General features: G+C 49.4%; 1 protein-coding gene across 11 annotated transcripts in view; it reads left to right on the plus strand.

Moving 5' to 3' along the window:
* Positions 1 to 25932, plus strand: part of TACC2 (transforming acidic coiled-coil containing protein 2) — a 206824-nt gene that overhangs the window by 169709 nt on the left and 11183 nt on the right. For 8 of the 11 annotated variants that reach the window (XM_060125889.1, XM_060125887.1, XM_060125898.1 and 5 more), the window contains 9 exons: positions 3328 to 3388; positions 4518 to 4719; positions 10897 to 10958; positions 11966 to 12081; positions 13235 to 13406; positions 14695 to 14835; positions 15714 to 15803; positions 22061 to 22204; positions 22906 to 22982. In XM_060125889.1, the coding sequence (XP_059981872.1) occupies positions 3328 to 3388; positions 4518 to 4719; positions 10897 to 10958; positions 11966 to 12081; positions 13235 to 13406; positions 14695 to 14835; positions 15714 to 15803; positions 22061 to 22204; positions 22906 to 22982 (1065 nt within the window). The remainder of the gene's footprint in view (positions 1 to 3327; positions 3389 to 4517; positions 4720 to 10896; positions 10959 to 11965; positions 12082 to 13234; positions 13407 to 14694; positions 14836 to 15713; positions 15804 to 22060; positions 22205 to 22905; positions 22983 to 25932) is intronic. The other 3 variants (XM_060125894.1, XM_060125896.1, XM_060125897.1) reach the window with 1 other exon arrangement.

The following is a 25932-nucleotide window of genomic DNA, read 5'->3' on the forward strand; positions in this document are numbered from 1 at the left end:
GTCTGGGCCCCTTCCTGTACCCCAGCTAACGTGTAAGAAGCACGCCGGTTTGTCTTCACCCCTGTGTAGTCATCTTCATAGACGAGCGTCCACAGGCCCTGTAGGTCCAGAAAAGGTCAATGGGACCTGAAAGGGAGAAGCAGTCCCCACGGTCCCCAGGAGGCCGTTAATAATCAGGTCTGCTATCCAAACACTGGCCAAGTAGACTGAGCATAACACTACGTGTCCACGCCTCTGGAATTCATCCCAAGACCCAGCTCCAACTCGGATGGCTACCGGTCCATCCTCAGGACTTTGGTCCAAGTGTAGGTGGTTTGGTGCTTGGATCTTTTCTCCACTCATGTAGTAGCGTCAATAATTTAACAAGGCCAAGGAGACTGGGCTTCTGGCGGCAACTCAGCAGAACAGACCATGGCTGCCGGCCCCTCCGAGTCTGCCTGGCACAAATTGAGATAGATGGTGACCTGTTTACCTCTCGTTCTGGGCTCCCCCAAGCACTTAACATTTGAGAAGAACCCAGGGCTTCCTGAGAAGAAGGTCTCTAAGCAGGCTTTGGCCTTGGATCGCCTTACCTCTGTCCGGTGTTGGATAGAGGAAACAGTCCTGGCCCAAAATGGGACTTTTCTTAGATCAGCGGCCAAACCAGGCCCTCCTTAAAGATTCCATAGCATCTTTGTTGGAAGCTTTGTTTTAAGCCTGAAACCGGAGAAATCTGAAAGGCCCAAATCACAAAGCTAATCTCTCATTTGGGGGATGAGAGCCAGTTTGTAGCCACTACCTCCTGCTTCCCTGCAGAGAGCTTGGTTCTCTTCTGTTCTGTCATCAGAGATAGCTAACCGAGGTTGGGGACGCTAACCCGTCTCCAGGTCTTACCTCTAGGGCAGATGCTTGGAATCCTACACTGGGGTGACAAAGCTCTTTGAGCCACCAGCATTTTATGGGATAACTGGAACCAAGAGAGGAAGGCGTTCTCTGACAGCCCCTCTCCAGAAAGCGGGGATGTGGCCCACACTTCCAAGCAGAGCAGTGGATGGCTGTTGTAGCTTCTAACCCATTAATAACCAGTTGTCTGCAGATTTACCTTTTTTGTCAGTTCCTTCTGTCTGTCTCTCTTTTTCTTTGTGTTCTTGTCTTAGGATGGTTGAAGACGTGATGTCTGTATGTTCTCTGTTGTAAGTAAATTAAACGGAATCTGCCTCTTACACTAAATGTGCTTTCTTCTGCCTTTGTTTTTGCTTCCACGCTCTTTTTATTTCCTTTCCATGGCTGCTCCTTACGTATTTCTGTGGCGGGCCTGGGAGTGATGGGGCATGGGGCTTCCCAGTAGTAGAGGTTATTTATCTGTCTCATCGTGATTAGCATAAATGAAACTGCTTGGCTGTGAAAACGTGATTATCCAACATCTGCCTGCTTGTCAGGAATGGAAGTTTTTTTTTCCCCTTGCTTATTGGACGTCTTCATCTGAAACCCATACATTTTTTTTTTTCACTCTCATCCCTTCTTTCATTTGAAATTGGGCGATTGCCTTCAAAGTATCGTGGCTTCACATTAAAATAACCACCCAGTCCAACCGCAGGCAGCACCCGCTACCACTTGTTCTGGCTACACGTGAAGCAGAAATGTTTGAGCTGTTTCAAATTGAGACTGATGGGAGCCCCCTGAAACGCAGGGTCAGCTCAGTGGAGCACACGGCTGTGAGAGCCATCGCCAGGCTGCTCTGGGTCAGCAGGACCGGGCTAGGTATCAGCATGCCATCTGGGGGTCGCCTTGTTGAGGGAGACAGAGCAACAGAGCAGACCACCGCTGTGCCTGGACTGCTTTGCCTCCCTGGCCAGGAGAGATCTTGTGGGCTGCTCCCCGGGGGTCCCAAGGACAGGCACTTTCTCTGCCTCTCCATTATTCCACGAGGAGCTGGCCTGGCCCCAGACATCCAGCAGCCCCGGGATAGGGTGGAGTCTCTCAGGCTCTCTTCTGCCCAAGGGATTTCTTTGGTATTTTAGAGCCATTTAGCAACTGTAAAATACACAGTTGTATATTTATATGCATGGATAAATATATGCTTCAAGCTGTGATTGCACTGTTCACATGGCAAATGTCATAAATGCTGTAAATAACCATTTATGGTATTTCTTTCATGACTGAAAGCCATTGTTGGAGCGTTTCATTCCAGAGAACACGAGGAGGAACTTGGTGCCAATTTGCTCTGTCCACCCAGTTAACGTTTAGAGCAGGGGAGGGAAGGGGGGTGGTCTAAGGTGAGGGGGACCCCCGCACAAGCCCTTGCCTTGCTGGGGGCAGGACCAGACCACGGAGGGGCCTGAGACCAGGGGGCAGGGGCCGATCTGCAGGTGGAGAAGCCTCCATTCTGATAGTGGAGATGCACCCCTGACCACCCAGTAGACTTAAGGGAGCCGTCTGTGCTAAAGGCCCCTTCTGACTCCTCTGGAGTCTGAGCTGATGCTTCCTTTGCCTAGGTCCTCCCCTCTCCTCCCCTCCCCCTCAGCCCCCAGTTATTTATACGAGGGGGAAAAAAAGAGAGACCAGAGTTGTTAATCGTGGTTAGGAAAGACATTTTTTAAAAAATTGTTTCATCTCCGAAAAGCAGTTCCGGAGATTGGTTGCACAACAATGTGAATGTACTTTACGCTACTGAACTGTACACTTAAAAGCGTTGAAGATGGTAAATTTTATGTTATGTGTATTCTACCATAATTTAAAAAAAAAAATGATCTCACCCCTCGCCCTGCCTTTAGTCAGAATCCCACCCAGAAGTTCAGAGGTGCGGGAATCCATTACGCTCAGGGTTCCCGCGCGTAGGAGGGAATCTGCCAGTTCTCGCTGAAGACCCGGGACTTTGCTTCCTGTTTCTGCACGGCTCCTTCAGTTGTTTTGAGTGCTGTGTCGGCTTGGTCTTCTGTGAACTGGATCCTGTTAACTGGTGTCACGAGCTGACGTCCCCTCCCCCACCTTAGTTGGTTCAGACATTCCTGGATGGATCCAGATCTATTAATCTGCTCACCAGAATCTGCCTTTTGAAATAAGAACATCTGGGTAAATTTAGCTTCATTTTCTGGGTCAGCTCTCCAAAATGGCATCTTTTCCAAGATTTCCAGCTTGATGACTCTTTCCCTCGGGGGCAATAATAATATCTGTTAAAAAGTCGGAATGGATTGTCGGTGTGGACGTCTTTCAGTTGGTGTTGGAGTGGTGTAGACTGGAGGGTGGTCTGGGTCAGATACTCAGCAGTCAGATGCTCTGGGCCTCAGTCGGCTCTGGAATGTTCTGTGCCTCTGTCTGTTGTGTTTACATTTTCCATTTTGTTTCCAGTGACACATTTAGGGTGAAAAAGTCGCCAAAACGGTCTCCTCTCTCTGATCCACCTTCTCAGGTATAATGTTCCCTTGATACTTGTGATTTTATCCCTCACTCGGGAAGATAAGGCTGATGTGTTTTTATTCCCCATTAGTCAATAGAGTTTTCTTTTCTACTCATCATGCCCCTCTCCTTGCCTCCTACATGGAGGGTCCCTCAGTGTTTGCAAGACATTGTTTTGATCCCTTTCCTTGGGGAAACATCAGAGTATGTCCCAAGAATAGGCAGATGTTCAGGAAAAATGTCAGTTGGATTCTATGGGAGTCGTGCTGGTCCATTTTGGCCAGTTAATCTGTTGAGAACTTAACTTGAATATCAAGTTGCGGAAGACTGTTGAGATAAACGCATATGTAGTGAGAAAGAAATGAATATATGTCAGGAACCCTGGATTATGTAACCAGGGTCAGGATGGGGAGATAAAGGGCTTTCATCCCCTGCAGAAGTGGCGGCTTGGGCTCTTTCTTCATACGAGTCCCTGTCTCCCTCTTCCTATAGTTCCTCTACCAAATATACGCCATTTCTTCTACCCTGTTTACAGACCAAGAAGGGTATCCTGAAGTGTGTGCCAGGCCATTCAAGGTCATAAAACAAGCAAAGCCCTGGCCAGCCAGCCCTGGGCAGGGCGAGGCTGCAGAGAGGCGCCCAGCCCCACGAGAGGGGTCTTGGGTCCAATGCCACCTCTGCTGTAACATTTCTGGGCTCCCACCCTGCCCTGCTCAGCTGCGCACCCTCTGTGGAGATGGAGATGAGGCCCCCCTGTCTCTACCTCCCGTGTCAGGCGTGAGGACTGTCAGGCAATGTTGATGATGTTGATGTGCAAGCCTGAAGCACTGTGGGCGTCACACTATAGTTGCCTTCATCAACATTTCCGTAGTAAAAGTTTCCTTATTTTTCTCAAAGCGAATGGGCAGGAGTATCTCAAATAACCCAGACACAAAATCCTGATTCTTTTAAAACCCACGGTCATCACCCCCTGAAACAAAACCATCAGAAACAGAAATTCATAGCGGAAAGACTTGGTGTCCTTGGGACTATTTTGAGCAGAGGAATTTGACAGGGACCGGTCCTGGTGAGGGGGGCCCAGACCCCTGTGGGTGGGCGCGGAGGCTGGACGAGAGAAGAGACAGCTTCCCTTCTCCTGGTAGGACCCCACCCCCGTGACCACGCCGGAAACGCCGCCCGTCATCTCCGCGGTGGTCCACGCAACCGACGAGGAGAAGCTGGCGGTCACCAACCAGAAGTGGACGTGCATGACGGTGGACCTGGAGGCCGACAAGCAGGACTACCCGCAGCCCTCGGACCTGTCCACCTTCGTCAACGAGACCAAGTTCAATTCGCCCACGGAGGGTAAGCAACTCGGTGGCCGGCTGGCCCGCCACTCTGCCTCGGAGACCGCTGCCCCTAGGGAGCAAAAGGCCAGGAAAGGAACTTCTAAGCCAGGTAACCGTGCTGTTGGGGGCCATCTCCCGGTGCACCCCGAGCTCAGGCTGCCTTTGGAAACAGCCTGAGGCTTGAAACCAGCTGAACGGTGACCCCGGGGCACCTGCTGAGAGCCTGCAAAGAGCTCTCTACCTCTGGGTCCTGAGCTCACCTGAGCTTTGCACCTTCTCGGCTGTATGGCTTACATCCCTTGAAGATTTTGAGTCAAGTGCTCAGGGTACGTCAACCTGCCTGTGGGGTCTCTTAGTCCACTGTTCATCGGCCCTACGGGACGTCCCACAGTGTGACCGACACCTGCTCAAGCCCCAAACCAGAGAGTCCCCCAGGCTTGCCAACGAGAGGAACTGAGTCCTTCTGAATAGGCCCCACTTACCTCATTAGTATCTTCCTTCCCCTTACGTAGACCCACTTTCAGCTTTCTGCCTGATTCTTCGGCTTGAAAAATTCATGTATCTTAAGTCGGCAACTAGAACCTTCCTGCGAAGGATTAGTCCATTTCCAGGGGTGGTGGTACCCTGCCTCCCTAGTCCTCCTGGGGCCTTTCCTCCACCCACCACCATATGGGGCTTGTGGGCCTAGTACTGGACCGTCATTCCAGCACCGTGGGCTGTTGTGATGGTTCTAAGTTTCCCTTTCCAAGCTCTTGATTTCTAGCAATTTCTAAAAACTGAGTAGAATTCAATATGAGGACAGTCCTACAGGGAAACCTTATCTCCGCTTCTTTGCTGCTGAGAAGAAACCATGATCTCCATCAGACAGCCTCCTGCCCCCGCCTGGGCAGGGCAGGGCTGTAACCGAGGTGACTTTTAGTTGTAAGTAGGAACGCTGCCTCTGGAGGTTCTTGTATGATCGGGCTTGTTGGCGGCTTGCTGTGTGCCCGTGAGGTCTCTGAATGGTACCAGTGAGATCCATGTCAGGTTTTGGGGGGATTTGGGGTGCTTATCTTATTGTAATGCCTTTCTCTAGTTTGATGATGAAAAGACAATCCAGATTACGAGTATTTGGACTTTCGGGCATTGTATTTTCTGCATAATGGAGCCTTTGGTTGGTTGTCTTGTTGGCCCTCTGGCTGCGGGTTTGGGAGGCTTAAGAGTGACCATGTCACTCCAACCTGACCCCTGGGGCCCAGGCCTGGCCTCACCTTTTTTCAGTCCTCCTTCTCCTCTGTGCACACACCCCTGGGCCATGACTGTACCGGAGGGAACCGCTTTCCCCCAGGGACGCCCCTGCTCAGCTCCCCTGCAGTGGATGCTGCAGGATGCCCCCTGCTTCCCTGTCTCCCAGGCTTGTCCTGCCCCCTCCCAGCCTTTCGCTGGACACGGCCCCTCTGCCGTCTGCTATCAGTGCTTGGTCTGAACTCGCTCTGAGGTTACATAACGCGGTAAGGATGATGCAGGTGCATCTCTTGCTTCCCTACTAGACTGTGTGTTTCTTAAAGACAGGAAGCCCATCTGAGCCAGCTTTGTTTTCCTTACAGCACCATGAACACCGTAAGGGCTAAAGACAGCTTTGTGAGGAAAAGAAAATAGAAGCCTAGGCAGGTAGACAGCTTAGTGTCCACAGTTTGATCTTTGCATCAGTCAGCACCTGTGTGAGGGAGACGGAGCGGGGGAGGAAGGGAGGGCGTGTTGACAGCCCGGAAGCAGCAGGGGGTGGCTGAAGACTAGCAGGGGCCTGGCCAGTTTGTAGCACCTGTGGTTTCCTGCTGGCTTACCTCTCTTGAGGCTTAATAAGAAACTTTTAAATGTCATAGAAACCAACCTGAGCTCGCCATTATAGATAGGATTCAAAAGGTGTGTGTTTCGGGCTATGTGTGTGTGGTTGTACCATCAGGAACCAAATAAATACATGCTTTTTTTTTTTTTTTTTTGGCTGCGCCACATGGCTTGCGGGATCTTAGTTCCCTGACCAGGGATTGAACCCGGGTCCACGGCGGTGAAAGCGGGGAGTCCTAACCACTGGACCACCAGGGAATTCCCTACATGCATTATTTTCATAATACCTTACAAGCTAATAGGTGCCTCATTCAGTGGTAACATCTATTTCTTCATCTTTAACTTAGAACTAAAGCAGTCCACTCACTAGCTTAGTGGCATATTTGAGAATTGTTTGTTTTCTGCAAAAGTTCCACAAATAGGGAAATCTGTAAGTTTGGAACAAAACTCTAGTAAACCTGCCTCCTTAGAAAATGACTGTGGGGCTTCCCTGGTGGCACAAGGTTAAGAATCCACCTGCCAATGCAGGGGACACGGGTTCGAGCCCTGGTCTGGGAAGATCCCACATGCCGCAGAGCGGCTAAGCCCGTGAGCCACAACTCAGCCTGCGCTCTAGAGCCTGCGAGCCATAACTCCTGAGCCCGTGTGCCACAACTACTGAAGCCCGCGCCCCTAGAGCCCATGCTCCGCAACAATAGAAGACACTGCAATGAGAAGCCCACGCACCGCTACGAAGAGTAGACCCCGCTGGCCGCAACTAGAGAAAAGCCCACGTGCAGCAACAAAGACCCAATGCAGCCATAAATGAATGAATGAATGAAAAAGAAAAAGAAAATGTGAATATGTGGGAAGTCCTGATCATAGTTATAGCTGGTGGGCGATGGGAAATCCATTGTCTATGTGAATTCAGAACAGCCTCAGTTTCAAGAGGTGTGGCCTGCATTCACCTCTCTAATGTACCTGGTTCCCTCCAGCAACTGGATGTAGAAACTGGATGCAGAGCCCTGTTCTCAGATTGTCCTCCTGTTACTGAGCCACGTCCGGCCATACCAGACACGAACCTGGTTGGGGTGCAGATGGACTCCCCAGAAAGAGCCTGCCCAGTGGTGCAGCCGCGATTGAGGCTTTCTTACACTGAAGTCATAAATCACAGGAAAATGAAATGTTGGGTTAGAAATAATATTTGCCACTTGGACACGTATTCACTGCAATATGAATTCTCCAAGTAACAGTAATAAGGAGGAGCTGTCGGGCTTCCCTGGTGGCGCAGTGGTTGAGAGTCCGCCTGCCGATGCAGGGGACACGGGTTCGTGCCCTGGTCCGGGAAGATCCCACATGCCGCGGAGCGGCTGGGCCCGTGAGCCATGGCCGCTGAGCCTGTGCGTCCGGAGCCTGTGCTCCGCAACGGGAAAGGCCACAACCGTGAGAGGCCCGCGTACCACAAAAAAAAAAAAAAAAAAAAGAGGAGCTGTCATTGGTGGAGTAGCCCTGCTGGACCTTTTCATACGTGATTTCATTTCACCCTCCCAGCTCTAGGTGGTGGATTTCTGCACTTCCTCACGTAAGAGCGAGGGAGCAGAGGCTTTGAGCTGTTAAGATTTGCTGAGTGTTGAGGGGCTAGTTCTCGCAGGACCAGGTCTGCCTGACTCGAAGGGCCTCTTCTTTTCCGCCATGCTCTTTACGTGAGCGTCCTACAGACTTCCTTTCGTTCAGTGTAGAATGAGGATGTTGAGCTGATCGGTGCTTCCCTACCTGGGTTCACAAGAGATTCAAGTTGTCTTAATATTTCAGAAAACCTGTGGAGCTGGGTTAGAAAGATGCCCAGCTAGTTTAAAACCGCATGCTTGGGGGCTGTAATCATATCAGCTCACTGTGGTGACACTGATACTCTCTCATTGATTTAAACCTCAGATTGGCAAAATTATAAACATTTTTCTGTGAGTGCTTGCTTAGCAAATGCCCTTTTCTGGAGCAATCTATTGAAACATGGTGCCGTGAGAGAAAACCTTGTGCATGTGATCCCCAGAGATGGAAAGTTTAGGAACCACTGGACGACAGAGCCTCCGAAACCTCTTAGCTCTGGTCTGAGACCCTGAGGGAGTATTTGCTTTAGATTCGAAGGTCTGGATGGCCATTGCTGGTCACCCTGTCTCCCTCTACACACAGCTGCACCAGCACCTCCTCTTGCATACAATAGAGAAGGGGTGTCCTTCTCAGGAGCCTAACCTGGTCTTCAGTGGTGGGCACCGTTGTTGTCACACTACAGGCATGTAGAAGGGCCACCCAAGGAAGTTGGAGCAGTGTCTTTGTCCCCTTCCAAAAGGCTTGTCTCCTCTCATCACTTACGTTAAAAGTTTCAGAAATATTAGCAAAGAGCAGTAACAGACCTGGTCACAGTCCCTTACCTTTGCGTGACCAGCTGTGGGGCTTTTCATCTTACATCAAATCATTTTACCCTGCAAGATGTATGCGCTTTGAGCTCCATTTATGGATAAGTCGATGGGCCTAGAGAAGTCAGGGAGTTGGCTTCCCTGATCCTGGCAGTGGCAATCGGGACTCGGTTGCATCCTTCCGGCTTCTACCCAGGCTCCTTCGGTCCCCCAGCAAAGCTCCAGCCATGAGAGTCAGATGGAAACACAGGCCCCTTGCCTTCAGAACGACAGGACCCATTAAAAATAACTTCGGGGGAATTTCCTGGCGGTCCAGTGGCTAGGACTCCTCGCTTTCACTGCAGTGGGCCCGGGTTCGATCCCTGGCCGGGGAACTAAGATCCCGCAAGCCGCACGGTGCAGCCAGAAAATCAAAATAAAACAAAACTTCTGGCCTCTTCAGCTCGGGGCAGCACGTGCTTTAGTGAGCGGCCTCTTCTCTCATTTGTAAAGATGTTGAGCCATTTGGTATAACTGGCGTTACCCTTCCTGGCCTGCCTGCTGCGTGTGGCGTAGTTGAAAAATGGGGCTAAAATTGGACATGGCTCCCCTCTCCAAGCCTACCCTCTAAGGGTTAGAATTTAAGGCAGGGGAATGGGATTTTTGAAAACCAAGTTCAGTAAGATGTTTTCTCAAAAGGTCTGAGACCCTCTTGGCAGGTAGGAAAGAAGGCAGATGAATGAGCTCAGTGATCTGAAACTCCCCCAGATCTGCTGCCCGGAAACGAGCTCAGATTCCAGGTGGGACACTGAGGAGAGCTGGTAACCAGAGCCGGCACTGACGCGGGGCCCCAGGGCCTAGAAAACCTCCACGGTGGCCTCAGCTTATTCCGTGCATCCCAGGTGCTCTGTGGCATTGTGGGGTGTGCGGGGGTGTGGTTTCTGTGAAATAATTTAGGGTTAAATCATGCCTTGGCAATAGTAATACCTTGGAGGAGGAAGCAGCTGATTCACTATTATCTTTTCTATTAGACAGTCTATTAGTAGAGCAATAAAATGATAGTTCTGGGGTCCTGCACGCGGAAAGTGACAGGTCTAGAAGTGGGCCTAGAAATCACTTTGTCCTTCACTGTCCGCTGCCTTTGAAAGATAGTAAGTCTTAGTAAACGAATGCTTCTTCGTCTTCGGTTGAGGCAGACCCTAGGGACAGATTCACACGACGGTTACAGACACTCTGAGTTCCTGCCCAGCATATGGTTTGGCTTAGTCTCCATTCTTCCCAAGTGATGCACAAGTCAGGGCCTTCAGGATGCACGAGGTCCTTCTGGTCATTAATCCACAAAACTGTCTCCATTCCTGTGATCAGGTGTCCAGTGAGAGTATCTGGAGTTTTCTTTGCAGCCTAAAGTCTCTGGTCAATTTGTAATAGGTCATCTTTCCATCAAATTGGACTTTAATAGTCTTTGCAGCTGAACATTTGATTTGGACCGGCCCTGTTGGCACTGGAAGAATTTTGGGAAGCATTCTAGACAACTCGCAAAGCTTCTCTTACAGCAGCACTGTTCTTCCCTTGCTTCCAACAACTGGATGGGCAACTGTGGGTCCAGTTCCAAAATGTCACCAGGACTTGGGAAGGTTCCATGTATCGCACGTGAGACTTACAGAGAAGCAACACCCACAGTGTACACACTGTCTGATCTGAAAACTCTGTGCAAAATGCTCAGATCTTTCCCCAGTCAAATCTGTGCTTGGTCATGACATTTAATTCTCTTGGAACTCTCTCAGGCTCCCAAATGGCAGAAGCCCCTTTACGGTAAGGGGTTTACCAGTTGTCTGAAAATAGCTGAGTCGAGCCCCCCCTTTTGGTCATATCAGAAATCTCAGTCAGTGGACATTCTCAGAAAGCTTAAAGCCTTGTTCCGGACCCCACCTGCCCAGCCCCAAACTTTTCACTCCCCCTCCCCCCTCTGGCACTCACCTCTCCTTCTGTTTCTTTTGCAGAGTTGGATTACAGAAACTCCTATGAAATCGAATATATGGAGAAAATTGGTTCCTCCTTACCTGTAAGTTCTTCTGCCTTCAGCCAGCAGGGAACTTGCTCTCCCATCCTGTCAGTTTGGTGAACTGGGACTGGGGGAGTTGAGGTTTGTCTCAATCCACTTCAGATGCCATTTTCAGGGAGAAAAATGATAGGATGCTGTTAGGCTCCCTGCAGAATTACTTCCTAGACTGAGAAGGAACTCGTCAAGAGATTTCTTTTCAAACAGGTGGAGGGAGTGGTTTGGTGGTGTCTAAGGTGTGCCGTTATCTGGTTTCTTCAGATTAATTGCTTCCTAGAACTGAAAATTGTCCCTTTGGGCAGTAAGCCTTTCCCGCATCTCTTTTTCATTTTGAGTTGTCATGATGCACCTGTCTTCCCTGGCTTAACATGTGCTGCTGCTGCGGCATTTGGTCCTGGACATGACCTCTTGTACTGCTGTTGTCCAGAGATGCCCCCAGAGGTGTGGAGATGCCCAGGAGGGCCTGTGCGACACTCAGCAGCCCAGACACGTTGCTCTTATCTCTCTTTCTTTGCATCATTCATAGATGGGGTGTTGCTGTTTCTAAACCACATCTGCTGTAAGTCAGTGAACCTTGTTGGTGGCGTTCATCACAATGGGGCGTCATGCCCGTCTCCCCCATTCAACTGTGGCCCACGCCCGGACGGGGGTCTCGCCTACCCCTCTGTTTATCCTTGGTGGCCAGCATGGTTGCCCATCCAGAGAGGATGGCCCCTAAATGCCGATGGGCTGAGCAGCATGTAACACACCAACACCATTGCATTCCCCCCCCGGAAATGTTCCCAACTGCAGGCGGTCCCACTTTCTTCCTACACTTTCCTCTTCCCTCCGGTCCTCCTCTCCTCTCTCTTAGCCAGCGCCGCTTTCTCCTCTCTTCCGGGTGGCTGGAGAGAAATGAAGGCTTCTCCCTGATGAGTTATCTGTCCCCATTGAAGAGCGCTCTGGTTTTCGTCTCTGTAGCGTGTTTAGGCCACTGCATCCGAGCTGACGTGTGACTTTGATCCCTGCAGCAGGACGACGACACCCCGAAGAAGCAGGCCTTGTACCTTATGTTTGACACTTCTCAGGAGAGCCCGGTCAAGTCTCCCCCCGTCCGGATGTCGGAGTCCCCGACGCCGTGTTCAGGGTACGACTTCCATGTTGAGAGAGTTACACCCCGGGGCGGAGGTCCCCAGGCCTCAGAGCACCTGCCCTGCTCTCCTGAACGCCATTCATTTGCACACACTCAGGCAGCCCACAATCCCATCTCCCTGTGTCCACACGGGCACAGATGCAGTGGGTTTGTCACGGGCTGCCCTTTGGACTAAGGTAGCACCCTTTAACTGCTGAGAGCGGGAGCCCCTCCCATCACCTGCCGGTGCACCCCGCTTTATTGTGTAAGTTGTCCCGTGGGGAGGCTTCAGCGCCCGAATCCCACTCCCAGCCCCTGCTGGTTGTATGACCTGATGCGAGTTACTTGACCCTCCTGGGCTGCAGTTTCCTCACGTGTAAAGTGAGAGTAATAATAAAATTGATCCTGTAGGGATTTTTTGAAGATGAATTGAGGTGCCCCTTGGGATAGGGGTAGGGGTACCTGTTCAAATAGCCAAAAGGAGGAGTAAACTGAGATGCTGTAAGGAAAGCACTTGTCGCAGGGCCTGGCACAAATGAAGTTCTGTTAAACGTTTATTACTCATATGGATGTGAATGCAAGCATTTGTCAGGCTCCTGTTCTGAGCTGTGTGGTGCTGGATTGGGTGGGGGGGGGGGGGTATCATGCTAACACTGGGACCTTCCTGTCCTCTCCTACCTGCCGCTTTCACTGAGTAGGAGTGAACGCTCTTGCTATGACTTCCCATACCTACTCCGGAATCTGCTCAGGGTGGTGGGAACGAGATGAGGATGTTATTGTAACAGCAGTAATGGCGCCTTATGACTGGCACTGTGTCGAGCGCTTCAGGTGCAGGCAGCATCTCATTCGATCTTCACAGAGTTACAGTACCTAATCCCTCCCGCCAAGGTGCACAGTCAAGGGGTCGGCCGTCTGCTTACCTCCAGAGCTCGTACCCTTAGCCAGTGGCATCTGTGCTTCTGGCTGTCCGTTGTCAGCAGGCTCTTACGTGGGGCTGGACCACCCTCTATCCAGCCAACGGACCCCTTGGTCACCTAAGCCCTGCCCGTGTTCCTCGGGGAATATAACCTTGGGAGTCTGGGATCGCTTGCTCTGTTAGTCGGGGCATCCTGGCTAATTTCAGTGGGGTTTCCAGTGCAGCCTCTAACGATGCGCTTTGCTTCCTTAGCTCCAGTTTTGAGGAGACTGAAGCCCTTGTGAACGCCGGGGCAAAGATCCAGCATCCCGTTGCACGAGGGCTGGCCCCCAGCCAGGAGCCACACTTGCAGGTGCCAGAGAAATCCTCCCAGAAAGAGCTGGAGGCCATGGCCTTGGGCACCGCCTCAGAAGTGATCGAAATTGTAAGTGGGGTTGGAGGGGCCCGAGATCACTGCGGGTGAGCCCTGGGTCAGCTGGGTTCTGTCACCACTCGGGCCAGGCCTTCAGAGCAACACTCCCCTGGGACCTGATGTGGGTCCCTATCCCCCTATCCCGCCAGAGAAGCCAGCCTAGGAGACCCCACCCCATAATGATGAGAGAAGGTCTCTCCGTCCTCACCAATGTGGTTTTGCAGTTCTCACCTAAGTGCTTTATTTGCCTTCAGGGTTATTCATTTTCCACTTCTAGACCCTTCAGGCTGGACTGTTGGTTTTTGAGCTGCCATCAGTCTGTACTCTGCTCCTCTGTCCTCTTTGGCAGAGGGCAGAGTACGGTAGATCAGGAAACACTCTCCTTTTGAGGAACAGTTGGTTCTCCTGGGCTTTGGTGATGGGAAGTCCCTCCTGTTTATAGACCAGGACTTATACCTCTTCCCTCCCAACCCCTGTGGGACCTGCAGAGCGAATAGACCTGAGCTGAAGGCCTCACCCACGCGCCCCACACGTCTAAAATCGATCACCCTTCTGGCCAATTCTGTTTTTCTATTTTTACTTCCCCCTAGCAATCCCCAAGAGGGTATGAGGCCATTGACTTGGCGTGTTGCTTTATTGCTCCAGATGAGTAGACATTCATTTATCTCACGCATCAAGTATTTATTTAGCACCTACTGTATGTCTGGCAGGTGGATACTGGGAAAATAATAGTGAGCAAAAAGAGAGTCCAGACGGGACCTAGGCTGTCTCTCAAATAGATACTATGAAGGACTCATGCGTGATTCGACTTCCGCAGCCTTTGCCTTCTGATTTGGAAGTCTTTCTGATCTACCAGTTTGAGGTCATCTTTCCATTATTTAGAAAATGACCTTTACCAAACCTTCCTTTGGATGTTTACAATGGAAAGTATGTTCTTGATGACTTACGTTTAGAAACCCCATCACCTACCTTGTCTCCTACCCACTGAGGTTCTCAAGTGAATAAGTAAAGGGTAGCTTTCCTCCTAGCGACTGGTTATGGAGTGAGGGTGACACGGGGGTGGAGAGGGCACCTAAGGCTGTGCTTTTAGGGAGCGGGTTGGGCCTGCCCATCTCACGATGCCCATGATCAGCATGTGGGAATTAGTCCAGATGAAAAGGAACGTATTGGCACCTAACTGATACTCTCTTCAGCCTTAAGGCAGAGATGTCCAGCCAATAGATGGGTGGTCCTTGCTTGGAACCGATATCACTCTGCTCTCCTCTATTTTTCCTCTGTGTCCTCCTCTGCCGGCCTTCAGACAGCTCCTGAGGGCTCCTTTGCCTCTGCTGATGCCCTCCTCAGCAGGCTAGCTCATCCAGCCTCTCTCTGTGGTGCGCTTGACTATCTGGAACCCGACTTAGCAGAAAAGAACCCCCCAGTATTTGCTCAGAAACTTCAGGTTTGTAGCCCACGTGTGACCTTTGGGGAGTTTGTCAAAACCTCAGTAGAGAATGAACCTCCGAACTCCAAATGCAATGAGGCAGGATTTAATGGAGCATTGCTGAGAATGTTCCAGATGGAATAGCTTCCCCTCAAAGACAGATATATGTGGTGGTCTTTACCCAGGACGCCAGAGTGCTATAAATCGTGCCATTACATGTGGAACAAACCATTTGTATTTCAATTTGGAAAATGGACCGAAGCAGTCATTTTTTAGAAGTTTTGATAGCCCCAAAAGCAGTTTCTCTGATTTATTCATGGAACCAAGGGTATTAGCTCACCATGGAGCCAGGCTGTTTATGTATACAAGGTTATCTCAGACCCCTGTTGAGATAACATCTGGACTCAGGTCTTGTATCTGGCACCAAAACAATTGTCTACAGTCTGTGCTTTAAATTTGACAGCTCAATTTGATACCCTCTAGACTGGGATGTTCAGAGCAAAAACTTAAGAGAGATTGTTAATAGTCATTTGAGATATGCAAATCCGCTCGTGGAAATTGTTGGCCGACTTGACATGAAATGAACAAAAGGAGAGAAATTGAAAGAACAGTGCATTAAAAATTCTGATCCCATTTTAAAAATTATTTCGTATTTGTGTCATACTTCCCGCCAGACATCCCAAAGGGTGATTTAAAAAAAAAAAAAAAGGAAATGAGACACTTATTTCATGATCTGCTGAGGTGTTAATTGTGAAAGAAAGCCAGCGCGTATGTTTCCCCGAGTACCTGTCATGACACGTTCACGTGGCACATTCGTTTCTTGGATGTGGAAAACATTTCCGTCCTGTCTCGGTGCATTTCCCCTGCGGTTTGCTCATTTCCCACCCCTCCGGCAGGAGGAGTTAGAGTTTGCCATCATGCGGATAGAAGCCCTGAAGCTGGCCAGGCAGATCACCCTGGCTTCCCGTAGCCGCCAGGACACCAAGGTACCGGTTTGCTGCTGCCGTGTGCTGCCTCTTGAGAATGTTGTGTGGTCCAGAAGCTTCTTTGCTAACCATGGCCAGGCAGGTGTTCGACAAAGTATGATTTTTCAAAAAGCTAAAAGTGTAATTTGTGCATAAGTACACACTGAACACACCAGCAGGATGGTAAGGCTTGTTGAATGGAGGAAAATACGAGAAACCGATGTCCAGTCAGTGGGGTAAGGAGGCTGGAATAAGATTGCAAAGTTAGATATAAAACAGGTTAATACTAGTTAAACAGGACAGATAATTCATAACCTTTGAGGTTCTTTTTTCTTCCTATAGAAATCATTTGCTTCGCTACTAATAAAAAATAATTTGCACCTTTTCTATTTTCTACAAGTTAACATCTAATCATACTGAGACTGGATCCCAGTCAATAGTGAATAGGTGAAAACAAGACCTTCCTGAGATGTCAGATGACCCTTAGGCCAGGGTCAAAAGGATTACAGAAAAGCGGTCTTTTTCTGCAACGGGAGAGCGTAAATATTTCAGGTTTTGTAGGCATCTGTTGATCTCTGTAACAACTAACTCAGCTCTGGCACCAAGCTCTGCTAAAGCAGCACCGGACCACACGTGGATGAACGGGTGTGGCGGGTTCCGGGAAAACCCTTTTTACAGAAAAGGGCAACAGGCCATTTGAGCCATCGCCGTAATTTGCCAACCCTTCTCTAGGGCAGAGTGTGATATTGACAAGACCTGCAGAAATTGTTTGGCTGGCTTCCAAGTTTGGAGTCATTTTTCTTAACAACTGGAATGTGTCGTTGATGACACGCACGATGGAGCGTGGTCCAGGGAGGTTCAGCCCACCCCCAGGGCTGACGGGTGCGCCTGGCCTCTGAGGATCCGCCTCATTCCCTCTCCCACACCCCACCCCCAGTTGGCAGCCCGGCGAACCTGGGTTGTCAGACCAGGACTGGGCCCCAGTGCGCTCTGTGGCCCTGAACCAGTTGGTGAGCCTCTCTGAGCCTCAGTTTTTCCATCTGTGACAAGAGGCTAATAGCAGCGAGTTTGCACGTTGCTGTGAGGACAGTAAGTGCCGTGCAGAGAGCCTAGCACACAGTAGGTGTACGATCAATGAAAGCTGCTGGGAGGTGACCTTCACTTGTGCCTCTTGTTACCTGATGAGACTCTCCCAACATCTCTCTTCAGACAGCGGGTCCAGGTCCCATTTTACAGATGTGGAAAATGGAGCCTGGGAAGCTGGGAGAGTTGCCTGTACATCTGGGAGCCTGGGAGCTCGTTGCCTGTATATCTCAAGTAACAGCTTACTTGGCAGAGGGGCCCGTGCTCTCTCCCGTCACTTGTCCTTGGGACAGGATCAGGAGTTCATCTGCTGGCCCTGCCCTGTGGGTCCCCCACATGTCGTTTCCCTGGAACCAAATGGGGACCCCTTTCTAGAGACATCTCTCAGTGATGGAAGAAGGTCATCCCATGGGTGTCCAGACTGGGGACATCGGGTGTTTACAGGAATGTAAACACCCATTGCTGATGTCTTTGTTCTTGTGGCCAACCCATACACTTGGGTTTAATTTCCGTAAAAATGAGATTTTTAGAATGCATTAAGCAGTGAGGATTTTTTCCCCGTTAGATTTATTTCTTGATGTCCTTGGGTAGTGGCTTAAACACAGAATGAATTGCTTGACGTTTGGTCACTATAAATACAGTTTATTCCTGTCCAGAAGTCTGAGGCAGAATTAAGCATGTTCTCAGTGGTTCCAGTTGAGTATGAAGTGTTCAGGACTGCCTGATACCCGTGCCTACTTCTCAGAGATGGCCAGCAGTTGACTTCCCGTCAGTTAAAGCCTGTTCTCAGACCATGTGTCCCGATTTTGGTTGAGAAAATACTGTCACCTGAGTCTACTGAGTGTGGTTTGGAGAGACAGCCCCCGCTCCCTCCTTATGTATTCCAGAAGGGCGTGTTAAAAGAATTATTCCATAGGGGTAGAAGTGTCTGGGAGTATGAGGAACATTTTTCTCTACCATAGGAACTTGTACCACTTTTGTAAGAAGTATATTAATCTAGTGACGTTGGCCCATGGAAAATAGATGCTCTTTTCTGTAGCTCACCAGACCGAGGGTGGTCCATTTACCTGAACCCAGTTGGGTTTCTGTGGGTTTCTTGCTGGTGAGATGCTTGATTGGCCCTTAGCGCATTGGAAACTGCTGATATATAGAAAGAGAAGACAGCAGCTGTGTATCCAATTTGTTCTTTTTTCTGCTCATATGTTTCAGCTGCAGGTGACCTAGCCCAGTGTTTCTGGCAGCATGGTTTTAAACTGTTGCTAACACAAAATGAAATCACTTGGAATGAAAAAAACTCATACTGAGAGGATGAAAAACGTCATGAAATACGATGGGGGTGATTTCTGGTCGCTCCTGTGAGCAGCTTCACTCGACGTTTCCCTTCAGCCTGAGGGCCAGCAAAGCCAGCCTTGCAGGCACTGCTGTGCGGTTTCCTGTTTCATTAGTCAGAAAACGTTAGAAACGAGGGAAACTCCACAGGGGCTGGGGTGTCAGACCCCTTATTGTTTTCCTTCCACACACTTCTGGTGGAACTGAATTCGGTTGTGTCCTCCTGGGGGGGTGGGGATCTGACCAGGTCACTGGCTGTGAGGTGCAGCAGCCCTGGATTCACCACTAAACCAGGATGGATAAAACCTAACCGTTCCATCTGTATGGCTTTCCAAGGGCTGCAGGGCACAGGGATGGATTTAATTTGTGTGTATAACAGATACTGGGTATGGTCCAGTATCTGGCCTTGTGGGATTAGGGGGACCCTATATAAAGAAGGAAGGATGTGTCTGGGTAACATGGGAACAAGGATCATACAAATGGCAAGCTTTGGGACCGGAGGAGGTCCTAGAAACAGGCTCCCCTGGGAGGGAAAGGGTGTTAATCTTAATTGTGTGATTCCTCCAGGAGTCCTGGCCCATAAAGGAAGATGCCTGGGTTGTCGCAGCATCAGTGGGAGAAGGAATCAGGTCTGGGGCAACTGTATGGTTGGTGAACGGCCTGATAGCATAGCTGCCTTTTCTCCTTTTGTGTCCGGAAACCACCCACCCCGGCCATTTAACCAGGTGATACCCGAAACCCGCAAGAACAGTCTGAAGGGCAGTGACAAAGGGCTGGCACGTGGGTTTCAGCTTATTTGCCAGTTTCAAGAATTCGTGGTTTTCGTCTGCAGCCTGTGTTGAGGTCTGAGGCCATGTCTTGACCCAGGGGGAAGGAGAGGCCGGTCGGTGCTGGTGACGCCTCCTGTGGGGAGTGGAGTAAGGGCACGTATCAAGTGCCTTCCTTTTGTTTGCCATCCTGAACTTGAGACCCGCCCCTTGTCAGATTTGGATGGGGCAGCACCGGGGTGAGGCTGCTCTCTGCCCCACCTGGCGCCACGTGGCCCCGTCACCCCCCAAGCACCCAGCCTGTGTCCACGCTCCATGACCTTGGTCCATGACCTGACCTCAGCTTTTGGGCCCTACCCCTGTGCCTTCTCACTGCTTCCCACCTGGTTTCCGGGGACCAAAGCGATCCTGCTTTGGTCCAAGACATAGCAGCTTCCCCTGAGCCTGGCAACAGCGGGTTGGACACCAGGAGGATTGTGAGCCTGGCTGAGCGACAAGACCCCCAGCCCCTGGCTGCAAGGCCAGAAGGACCCCAGGCATGAGGTCTGCAGGCTTGATCCAGGCGACAGTGCCCCAGGGGTCCCCGCAGGGACCAAGATTTGAGGGAGTGGATTGAGAGGTTGGACGTTGGTCCCGTGCTGTCTGAGTCGTGGCCACTTCACATCTTAATTTGTGATTCTGGTGGCTTTTTGGTTCCTCTAAAGTAGCAAGTGGGAGGTTATGTGGGAGAAACAAAGCTTAATCTAAGTCTGATCTTAAAATATCATCAAGAGACAAACCTATTAATTTCAGTTAAAAACAATTCTTGGTCGTAAGAGAAAACCAGGCTGTGTACCTTGAATTGCATTAACATGCAGATACTCTGGTAGTAATTCAAATGGATTCTTAAGTCATCATGTTTCTTTATTGAAAACACCAGGTGGCCAGGATGACCGGAGATAGTGAATTACTGTATCTGGTGGTAACCATTTGCATTTCCTTAGAAAGCTCCTTATTTTGTTTATTTTTCATCCCCTCCCTTGTTTTACAAAGGACATTAGGCAGCTTAAAGATCATTAATTCCTGCACTGGTCGTATTTTGTTTCTGCCCAGTATGATAAAGTTAGTTTTAATTCATTTTCTCTTGCACTTCAGAGAGTTGGTTTATCTTGGGTCAGAATTGAATCTCATTCTGGGAAACGATTTGGCCAAATCTTATTTAGATCCTCAATTTTTTCATCATCAGAGGGACCAGGATGAGTTGGACGGTGTCTAAGGTTCTTTCCATTTTGAAACGTTATTCTAATTTTTTTCAAAGAATACATTATTTTACTTAACTGTGACAGGAACGGGTTTTTTAAAAATCCTCTTCAGAATTTTGTGTTTTTGAACTTTCTCGATAAATGTAAATACTGAGTCTTGGTGTCTAGGTATAATTTTCTATTTACTTCCTGAGAAGTTTCCCATTTGACAAGTAGAACCTTGAAAACATCTCAGACATCAGAGATTAACGCCTACGTGGGAGAGGCTCTGCCCTGTGGTCTGGAGGCCCTCTTCTGAGAGGTCAGCCTGCCTGCTCCTGAGGGCTTTAAACTTGTGTTCTGCTCAAATGTCCTGTCACTGAAGATCCTGGCATCCCACTTGACAGGTGGGCGTGTCCCTGGGGTCTGGTACTCCCCTCTGACCAGCAGTGGTCATTCTGGGTCCCATGTGAGAGTTAGCCCAGATACTCAAGGCCAGGCAGGGGTAGTGACACCCACGCAGCAGACGCTCGCTTCCAGGACAGCCTAAACCACTTAGTTCATCGTGCATGTGTACAACTAACTGGTCCTAACTCGGTGACCTCCAGTCCTATCCATTAAGCTTCCACCTGCGTTTTCTAAGCTGTCACAAGTTCATTGCCTCTGAGGCCACAGTAGGGTAAGCATGCCTGTTCCCGTGATTGAGGAGAGAAATTCTGCTCAAGCACCTTCGGGTCACCCCCTTCCCAGTTACCATTGGTTCTTTCATCTCCTCTGCTTCCATCTACAAGATAAGTCCTCACCGATCCTTTCCCACATCTCTCTCTTTCTTCTACACTGTGGTGTTCTGTTCACGGCTCCATCTCTTCTCATAAATTTCCCAAAGGAAAAGCAGTTGCCCTCCGCCCATTACACCCCCATTGCTTCACGTCCAGCTGGACTCTAGTAACCAGGGTGGAGGTTTGCCTTGGCAACCACGACGGGCCAGGAGGTTAATGAATAGGACTGAGAGTGTGATTGGTTTGACATTTCTTCTGCAGTAGAACTAGATTGACAACCCGCTGCACTGGTTGACGACGCTCTTAATGCTGCATTTTGGGTGTGTTGGAAATGGCTGAGCATTTGTGCAAAGGGAGGAAGAGTCAGCACAGACCTCTCCTCCCTCCCAGGAGGCTTGTGACTGTCCAGTGTCGATCGTGGGGGCAGGGAGTCACACCACTCACCGAGGGGCTTATCGGCACAGGTGGATGTCGTCAGTGATCCAGTTTTCGATTTTCCCGCTGACGCTGTAACTCCAACGTACCGCTTACCTTTTGGCACCCAGAAACTAGCTCGTCGAGGGTGATGTTGGTTGAGAGCTCTGGTAGGCCTTAAGCTCTGTGTGAATTATATCCTTTCAAACACAGCTAACCAATGTCCCCTAAGTTGGAATGTGGAAAGTCTTACAAAGAGGATCAGATCTGTGGTTACTCAAAACTGGGAAAACATAGAGTAGAATTCAACATTGTTCACCGTCAGGCTTTTATTTTGGAAGTGGAACCTGCTGGAAGATGACCTTGCTTCTTATGCGCTGTGCCTAAATGCCTCTGCGGCTGATAAATGGCAGTGATAAAGGGTCACCAGACGTGCTTGACTCCGGGGCCTGGGAGCTGGGGAGGCGTCCGCCATTAGACCCTTTGTCAGCCGGTACAGGTGCAGAATGATAGATTTCCGTAGATTGTATCCGGCATTTCCCCATTCATTAGTCTTAGCATTTTCTCATACTTTTGGTGTTCTTTGTTTCAAAACCATACAACTGACCCGTTCATGAGAGGATGAGTGCAGTTCTCTTTGTCATAAGATTAATGTTAACTTTTTAAAATTAAAAACTATTCCACAGAGAGAAGCTGCTCACCCAACAGACGTCACCATCTCCAAAACAGCCTTGTATTCCCGCATCGGGACGGCCGAGGTAGAGAAACCCACAGGCCTTCTGTTCCAGCAGCCTGACCTGGACTCCGCCCTCCAGATCGCCAGGGCAGAGGTACTGTGACGTGTGTGTGGCTCAGAGAAGGCAAGGCCAGCTCTGGGTGCCCTGGGAAAAGCTCCGGGTTCTGCCATTTGTAAATAAATATATGTACCCACGTCCCACAAAGCCAGCATCTCTGGACACAGACTTTCTCCTCTGACCACTGCAGGCAGAGACAGGCGGCAAACCGTGGGTTTTGATCTTGGACACTATTGGGGTTTTTTGGGGGTTTTTTTTGTTTTTTTTTTTTGTGTGGTACGCGGGCCTCTCACTGTTGTGGCCTCTCCCGTTGCGGAGCACAGGCTCCGGACGCACAGGCTCAGCAGCCATGGCTCACGGGCCCAGCCGCTCCGCGGCACGTGGGATCTTCCCGGACCGGGGCACGAACCCGTGTCCGCTGCATCGGCAGGCGGACTCTCAACCACTGCGCCACCAGGGAAGCCCGACACTATTGTTTAATGAGCTTTTAGGGCCTCGTTCCAGTTATAACACAAAAGCACATGCCTTTTAGTTGCTCTCTGTGGACATTGTGAAAGTCTCACGTTTGGCTTATTTCTATCTCATGCTCGGGGAAATTCTCTAAATACAGTTATTTGGTGTAGCAGGTTTTAATTTCATATTTATTTAGTGTTTCCTTGTCTTGGTGTATGAATTGCTCAGATCTGAATTGACTCAGCTGGGACTAACCTCCTTCCTCTTCTACTCCCTGATACTAGATCATAACCAAGGAGAGAGAGGTCTCGGACTGGAAAGATAAATATGAAGAAAGCAGGCGGGAGGTGATGGAAATGAGGTCAGTTGTGATGCTCGGGCTTCCTGGTACCTGGGGGATGCTTACCTGTGGTTTGATAACAGCTGGAGCTGGTGTGGCCCATGAACAGTGTCCTCTGTAGAAGTTACCCGTTATTCCACAAGGTTTGTATTTTCACAGAAGTATTCTTAGTGTATTACTATTATTAAAATACCACTAGTCACATAATGCAATCAAATAAATATATGTACAAGGAAAAACACACCTGCTTCCCACTCAGCCTCTGGTTCCACACCCTTCAGGTACCTACTGTGCACCATTTCTGGTGTATCCTTCCCAGAATTTTCCATTTCTGATCCCAAGTGTGTTAAGGTATCTATGTAGCCTCCATTTTTCTTCAGAAGTGGAGTGTAGAAATGTACATTACCCTATACTCTTTTTTAACTTAGCGTAACATGGACAGATGTTTATACACCTTGACCTTATTGTTCTACAGGTGCTTGACAGTCCTTTTAAGGGTCTAACATAATTAATTTCACCAGTCTCAATTGATAAACATTGAGGGTGTCTCCCAAATGTCGCCTGAGTGATTTATTTTCATTTGCTGCCTATTGTCATAGAAGTATGACAGCTACCACAGGTAAGTACCTGCCGTGTGCCAAGCACTGTGCCTTTGGCTGGAGACACACAGCCTGTTTCTCCCCACAGCTGTCGAGGGGATGGTCAGCCCCGCTTGAAGGCACAGAGAGGTTAGGTGACTTGACGGAGGCCCTGGAGCTTCTAGTTAACGAGAACATGGATTTGAATCCACCTCTCTGACTCTGAAAGCCAAGCTCTTTCCACTGTATCCAGCAGCCTGCCTCTTGCTTTCACTCCTCACGTGCCTTTTCCCCTTTATTTCCTTTCTCAATTCATCATCTTCTTAGAAACTAAGAAACCATCTCTGGGGCTAGAATTTACCCTTGGGATGTGACTTTTAAAACTATATTGTAAGTAGCATTTTTAAAGCAATTTTGGCCCAAACCTCTGCTCTGACCGTCACGGGTTAGCACATCTTGTCCAGGTTCTAGATGCTGCGGGTCTAAGAACTGCGCGTGGCGGGGTGGAGGGGGCATAGTTCATTCTCCACACACCTGCCTTTCTTCAGCACGAGCTGAGGCAATTGCAAGAGAAGATATGGATTCGACCACAATCATTTTAGCAAGACAGAAGGTCCGGCACTGTGCCAAGAATACATAATCAGCTTCATGTTAAAGTCTCAAAGTGTGGGAATAAGAGAATGAACGCATTTTTAAACATTGGTCGAAGAATTTGTACGTTTTTAGTACACTTCGTTGCAGTAGTGCTGTGAGCTAATTATCAAAATCATATTCCTGGCTACCGTTTTAAGTAATAAGCAAATGTTTAGGTGATCATATCCCATTTTCTAGGTCAAATAGCATCTTCCTGAAAATTCTTCTGTTAGTTCCATCTTTCTGCTGACAGTTTTTGTGATCACTTCTGGAGCTTAATCTTAGCGCTATTTCACATTCAAACTGAGGCCCTGTAGTTGCATTATTTTAAAATCTCTTTTATCTTTCTTTTTTTTTTTTTTTTTTGGCTAAGGGCAAGTTGGGGAGGGAACCGGGTGGCTTCGGTTTTTTGCCTGCACTCAAGGTGGAGGCAGGACATACGGGGAGGCTGGAAGTTCTTGTCTCTGATTCCTTTTGCTTTCCTGGGAGAAATTGTACCTCTGGGGGCTCCAGGGAGTGCTGTTTGGTAACTGGTGTGGTGGGATTTCAAGTGTCTGCGGGTGGCACAGAGGCACTAGTTTTTGGTGCCCTAAACGTCAGCCTCTGGAGCCAGACCAGGTGGAAGTCAGGCTCTGCTTTGTAGCTGCTTCTGAGTCTGTTTCTTTTTCTTTCTTTCTTTTTAAATTGTGATACAGTTGTTTTACAATGTTGTGTTAGTTTCTACTGTCCAGCGGAGTCAAGTAGAGTTCCCTGTGCTACACAGCAGGTTCTCTAAACCTGTTTCTTAACTCTGTGTCTAACTTTCCTCATCTGTAAAATGGGGGTAAGTCACAATGCCTGGAGGCAGTGGAGCCGAAGGGTTATAACAAAGACTCCAGAGTTGATACCTGGGTTTGAATCCTAGCTCTGCCACTTTGTAGCCCTGGGATCCTGGAAAGGTTCCTGAATGACCCTGTGTAGCAATTCTAGGGAGACCACTTCTTTGGCCCCCAGTCTCCTAGCACTTCTGAAAGGACACGTCCCTTACTTGCTGTGGTCCCGCCTCTGCCCTCAGTGGTGGTGGGTTTAGATGGGGCAGCCTCAGAGATCCATCACTGTTTTGTGATGCAGGGGTGCCAGGAGGGGTTGTTTAAGCACAGAAAACATGAAGTGTCTCTGGGTAGGATTCAGAGAGAGAATGCAAGTGCACTCATGTTGTGGCTGCCTTTCTTGTGGGTCTGCCCTTGGGTGAGGCAGTGACCTTGGGGCCAAGGTCAAGAAGCCAGGGACAGACACCCAGCAGCTGCAAGGCCTTTAGCCTTTGCAAGAGTGTCTTCTGCTGGTCACTGTCGCTTTTAGCTTCATTTATTTCCCACCCCCCAGTCCCGAAAGTCAAGGTCTAAGGTAATCCTCACTGGACCAGGGAGTAAGCTGAACCCTCAGCGTCCAGTACTGACTTGGCCAAATCACACAGCTCGGAGAGGCAGGGTCAGCTGCAATCAGGTCCTAGATCTGTTGGAGGTTAGTAGCTCTTGGTTCTCTTGTGGATTGGATAATGTAGGTGAAACCCTCAAGTCTTTTTTGAGAGTTTCCTTTAATCTTATAAACAAGGGATCTTAGTGCTTTTGTGCAGCTTCTCTTCATTGAGCCTACCCAAGAAGTGCTACTGTTTCGTTTCCTGCCACTCCCCCACTCAACAACACAGGTGACTAAGAAGTGGTCCCTGGACCTTGAGGAGCTTCCACTCAAGTACTATGATGTATGTTTTGGAAGAAGAGTCA

Source organism: Lagenorhynchus albirostris, chromosome 16 (genome assembly GCF_949774975.1).
Source record: "Lagenorhynchus albirostris chromosome 16, mLagAlb1.1, whole genome shotgun sequence".
Taxonomy (NCBI): domain Eukaryota; kingdom Metazoa; phylum Chordata; class Mammalia; order Artiodactyla; family Delphinidae; genus Lagenorhynchus; species Lagenorhynchus albirostris.